The sequence below is a fragment of the Lygodium microphyllum genome, chromosome 13 (genome assembly GCF_053477565.2).
Source record: "Lygodium microphyllum isolate KBCC chromosome 13, Lygodium_microphyllum_v1.1.10, whole genome shotgun sequence".
NCBI lineage: Eukaryota > Viridiplantae > Streptophyta > Polypodiopsida > Schizaeales > Lygodiaceae > Lygodium > Lygodium microphyllum.
In genome coordinates, this window is record NC_141147.1 from 110,667,398 (window position 1) to 110,673,339 (window position 5,942).

A 5,942-nucleotide genomic window follows, 5' to 3' on the forward strand; every position below is an offset into this window, starting at 1 on the left:
TCAATATAATAAGGATTGAACCTTGTTCTTCTTAAGGTTGACCACTTGAAGATAATTGGCAAAGCCACATCTCTTTATATCCCACTTTTTTTGTCTGTAGATTTGCTACTTTTGATCTTTAAGACATTGGGTTTGTGTACAATATTTGTCATCATAGTTTCCGATGTCTTTTGCCCCTTTCTGTGGTAGGTTCGCATTGATCCTAGTGGGTCATAAGTAGTTTGATCACATTCTTATAAGAGCATGCACATGTATGACATATCAGATGGAAGCATTTTATCCCTGGGGCAAGGTCATGCTGAAGTAATAACAGGGATAGCTTTCACGCCTGATTGCAGGCGGCTAATATTGATAAGTTTAAGGTGGCCTTTAGAGTTGTATATATGCTGACCTTGGCTTCTTTACTATAACTTTTTCACTTGGTGATGCTAATTTATGGTTTTCAAAGAGTTCAATGGAGAGAGTTGCATATTTGTTTGGAGGCTTCCTAATCTTTTGACTAAGATGATGTGGAAGTGCTGTAGTTCTAACTCAAAAGGGCAACTAAACAGGCCAAGGTTGCAGAGACCATTCTAGAAAATGATGAGGGTGAATTAGAAGATTTAAGTTTTTGTTCTTTTGAATCAATATGGGAGGCCAAAGTTTGTAGTGCAACATGTTTTTGAAATATTGACATCAACATATACGTTAATATGAATAAATATGGAAACTCCAGCTGAATTTTTATGATGCCTTTGGTGCCCAAGAAAACATCTTGCTTCAGCTGGATTTCCATATGATGGTTTAGTTTGCCTCTGGGATTTCAAGTCTGCAGCATTGATAGCCAAAGTCAGAGCAACAACTATATCCATGCCAAAAAGTGGGATTCATGTTGCTTCAGATGGAAGTTTTTTTGTTACAGCAGGTGCTAATCACTTGAAACATTGGACTATCAGGTCAAATGCAGGACATCAATGATCTGGAATAGGCTTAGGTCTTGTTCTAGATGGGGGAAATGTTCATCTTGGTAGTCTGTGTGAAAATTCTTTTACAGTAGTAACATCTTGAGAAGATTCACGAGATGGAGATGTCCAACCGGTTTATGCCTTGACCTACACAGGCATGCCCAAGTAGGCTTTAACCAACTTTTTCTATTTGGCACTTTTCTCAATTCTGCTACTAATTTAGTATAATTAGTGAATTGAGGATTGTGGTTGACACATATGATGTTCAACAGGAATAGTATGCCTTTTACATTGTGAACTTGCATTGAAAAATTGGGTTAATCTTAAGGTATCCTTTGATATGCAAGCAAGGATCTCTCTGTGGTTGCCTATCTGCAAACATAAACAACAGTTTTAGCTACTTGTTGCAGGTTCGACAAGGCCATGGTTTAGCCATTTCAAATTTGCACATTTCTTTTGCATGCAGTGATGGTATTGTGCAGATTTTCATGCTTGAGTCTCTTGCATTTACTGCAACTTTTCCTTGACCAGTGCCATTTGGATTCCATGACTTGACAGATACACACACATGCTCCTGAGTCCTACCTTGCCACACATAATGTAAATGGGATCTCATATCCTGATGCTGTTGCTTGTCAATTTGCAACATCGCACAAGCTTGGTAAGTTTTATTTTGAGATAGCATTAGTGAGTCCTTACATTGAGAAGAAACTTAAAGCTGTTAGGTGTATAGTGCTTCATTTTTGATAATACATTAGTCAGGTTTCTCTTCAATCACTATTTTTACATCAAATATTTTGGTTCTTCCAGTTGTTGTATATGTTGATCATAGTTTCTTTGTTTGGGATATTGAGAACTTTTCAAAGGTCAGGACCTCTATTCCAGTATTGTTCAGGCCTATGCTTCTTAGAAGTTGTTGAGTTCTCTATTGAGTGGAAGATTAATGGTATCTGTAGCCTCTTTAACACTGTCTCTTTTGTGACCTTGGGAGGGTTTGTAGTGCTATTAAAGAACTTGTAAGTAACAACTTAAAAATGCTTGGGACATCAGAGGACATATTTGAATGCATTGCATGTATCCTCTTTGTCATAGGTTAGATCTGCATGATACATAGCATGTATCACTTCTCTATTGCTGAAGTATTTTTGAAAAAGGCCATGGTAGTTATGCATCATAGTTCAAAAGAATCATACTCTATCCTCTGATATGGTCATGTGGGGAATCTCCCCTAGCACACTCTACCCCCCTCCCTTGTTGCTTATAAGCACATATCCCACTCATGTGTTGATGAGTCACCTCCTTCCTTGAAGGAAACAGGGAGTGGAAAGGAATCACCTCATATTTAGACCTAGTCCCACCCTCCCGATTGATCAATGCCAAGTTTGGATTAGTTTTGGGTTGCATAAAAGTGTATCTTCCATGTTGGGTTGTTTTTCACCCATTTTGGGTTGTTTGGGGGCAAATCTGAAGGATAACTTAGTTGTGAGTAAGGGATAGGTGCTGAAGCTCTAGGATAGCAGGGCAACTTGATGTTGAGCAGATTCTAGGGCTGCAAATGACAGGATGCCCTAAAAACGAGGTTATTGACAAGTGTTGGTGCAGAAATTAGGGTTTCAAACAATAGAACCCTAATAACCAGCAAGTGACCTTATTTTTTATCTTTGAAACAATAGAGATTGCTGTTACAACACTTTCTTGGTAGCATATTGAATTTCTCTCTCTCCTCTACTATGTTCTGCCTCATCTTAGCAAATCTGAAGATATTCAACATTGTTTTGGTGAAATCAGGCCTTATTACTGTTGTAAGTAGGGTTTTTCTGTTGTCTCAAGAAGTGCACCATTGAATATTTTGGCCATTCTCAGTTTTGCTCACCTGTTTGAAGGTGGACAACTCTTATATGCTCTTGGAGGTTTGGCAACAATGATGGGTCAGGGGCTTCTTTTGCTTGGCTGGCAAGCATTGGAGAAATATAATCTTCAAGTTGCACTTAGTGTACAGTGGTTCATGGTGCAAAAACAAGTTATAATAAAAGATATAGTCATTGGAAGATTAAGCCTAGATAATGTTAATGTAGTAGAATAGGGACAATTTGGATTTCACATTATAGTTTGCTACTTAATTGGCAAAAATTCTATTATTCACTTTTACTTTATTAAAATCACTTTTTAAATAAATTATTTATTATTATTATTTATATAAAAAATATTAAAATGACATTCTATGAGATTTGATTATGTCATTATATGCCTCCTATATGCTAAGTTTATATGATAAAGTTACTACATAAATGTGATATGTTATAATTTATTATATGGTAACTTTTTCGATGAAGTTACTATATAGATAATGTCTATTTCTGAAGTTACTATATAGTAATTTTTAAATAAAGTTACTATATAGATAGTTATGATAATAAACTTCCTATATAGTAAGTTAACCAAAAAAAGCTTTCTATATGGTAAGTTAACTAGAAAAATGTTTCTATATTGGAAACTATGTTTCTAGATTGGCAATCTAGTAAAGTTTGATTTTTCCTATATTAGACTCTTTCTAGTTATGTGGAAATCTAACTAGCAAATTCTCTTTTTTTTCCTATATAGTAAGTGGTTTAGAGTTTCTTGTGACAGTAGTTACAGCATCGCAACTCACCAGATGATATTGGCAGGCATGCCAAGTAGACACATGCGTCACCGATACATGCATCCATATGTACCGTCGTTGTAATGCAATTTAAACACAAAATTGGAGGTTTCCGTTACTGTTGGAAATGCAGTTGTTGAGGTCCAGGCTTGTTTGGATGAGGCTACCGCTGGTGGATCTGCAGTTGGCGGTCAGAGTGTTTTCGCCGTTTAGGCCTATACTGGAGCAACTTGCTGCAAAGTCGGCGCCAGGGCATACAAGTTGGCCATTATTATTGCTTATTTTAGCGTTCAGATCGATTGATGTGCTCACATCGTTCCCATTCACGGCTACACAAATGGCGCTGAGTATGGTCCCTGACACGCCTTCATTGGAGCAGGATGCAGCGTAGTCACATGACTGTAAAACACCGAAAGAAGTCAATAAAAAATTTGCCTGACGTTCCCAGTAGCCAACTATGCTTGAAGATGATTATAAGCTATCAAATTCTGCCTGTACATGCTTTGTGCTCCAGTCAGCGGCGAACTCCGTTAACAAAGACTATAAATGCACATTAGATATGTTACACGTCTTGTTCGTAGTTTTAAGCTTGGAGCAATCAGAATAATATTAATAGAAGTAGCAGTGCTGCTACAGTGCACAATCTTGGTGGTAGAGTGTCACAGCCAAGCTAATTAGATGTTCACAGTGCTTTTAGACTCACGGCATGCGCGCCTGCGGCGAGGCCGCAGAGGATCACAAACAGGACGAGCTGGGCGACGTTAGCTGCATGAGCAATGCTGAAGGCAGCCATTGGGAGCAGGTGGGGTTACAAGAACGACAACAAGGCAATGTAGGTAATGTATGTATACATCGAACATCGAAAGGCATACCCTTGCTTTTTATAACGGATCTCGGCAATGTGGGCTTTCTTTTTCAATGTAGGTAATATATCCGACCCAGCCCACGCAAAATCAGAAAACAACTCCTCGGAGCCTCCGACCCAGCCCACGCAAAATCAGAAAACGACTCCTCGACATACACGAGTCTAGGCGCTGATGCGAGATCAGAATCATTTACGCACATGGAGCCACACATTTACTGAATATCGTCCAATATGTATATGCACGGCGGCAAGTCTGCTCATAATTATAAAAGCGGAGATGGATGACTTTTTATGTTCTGGCAATATATGGATCTACATATCAAGGTGCTCTGAAATGTATAGAGTATATATTATATATTATTCAAATTTTTTATCCCATTTGGAAATTGATATTTTTGGATTATTTGTAAATGGGTGACTTCATGATCACGAAAAATCGTTTTCTAATGTATTTTGTCAAGGTTAAAATGAGAAAAAAAGGAAGTGGATTTTTATTGGTCCTTTTATTTAAAGGATAAATCTTGATACCTAGTCTTTTTTTGAAGGGTTTATCAAAATCTATCCTTTTTTTAAAGATTCTCTTGTCATTGAACCTTGATTTTCAATGCATGCATAGGAAAGGGTCCTTTAAAATTTGAATATAAATTTGTCAAGACTCAAGAGTCAAGATTCATAAACATGACTTAATATACCTATTAATACACCTATGGCATGGAAGAGAATTTAATATGTAATGTTCAAGGCTCCAACTCTTCTAGAAGTTAGTATCTTAAGTTCTAAAGTTTAATTAACTTCTAAATCATTATCTTCAAAAATACAAAACTTTCAAGCTTCTTAGGTCCAACTCAATTGAGCCATATTCACTCAACAACCTTCAAGATTTTTAGACTCACACAAGCACTCTCAGAGATTGAATTAAGCTTTTGGAACTCACAAATCCAGGCATGTCATAATCATTCTACCCATTCTTCCTTATTGAAACTACTCAAGTGCTTTGTGTTGCTGCATATGCTGTGCTATGTAATTGTATTGTTGTTGAGAGAGAGAGAGAGAGAGAGAGAGAGGCATGGAGCCCTAGATAGACAATCAGCTCTGAGAGAGAGAGAGAGAGGGCTCGATCGAGGACAGAGATAATGGTCGTAGAGACAGATGACAGGTGTACAAATAAAAATATATATTTAATGGGTGTAGAGAGAGAGAGACGAAAGAGAGGAGGGAAGGGTAAAAAAGAATAGAGAGAGATTTAAACATATATAAAATACATATTGAAGTCTAAAAATTTATATATAAAATAGTATTCGTGATGTCTAGTATATTGATTAATTGTTTCCGATCGGTCACTCTTTAAATTTTAAATTTTTTATAAGTGATTGTATTACACATTTCATAAATTTACATTAGGCTTTTGAAATTAGTTTTTGTGTTATTGGAAAACATAATTCACTATGTCAAAACTTATGCAATCTTCATTGCTTGCTATGCGTGATTTTAT

General features: G+C 36.9%; 1 protein-coding gene across 1 annotated transcript; it reads right to left on the minus strand.

Annotated features, from left to right (window-relative positions):
• Positions 1–3,570: 3,570 nt before the first annotated feature.
• On the minus strand, positions 3,571–4,423 carry LOC148027051 (cyanovirin-N homolog). Its single transcript, XM_087690565.1, has 2 exons — positions 4,289–4,423; positions 3,571–3,984 (listed from the first exon to the last, which is right to left on the minus strand). Exons 1-2 carry the CDS (start codon positions 4,376–4,378, stop codon positions 3,676–3,678), a joined length of 399 nt encoding a protein of 132 aa, XP_087546691.1. The 5' UTR covers positions 4,379–4,423; the 3' UTR covers positions 3,571–3,675.
• Positions 4,424–5,942: the final 1,519 nt, after the last annotated feature.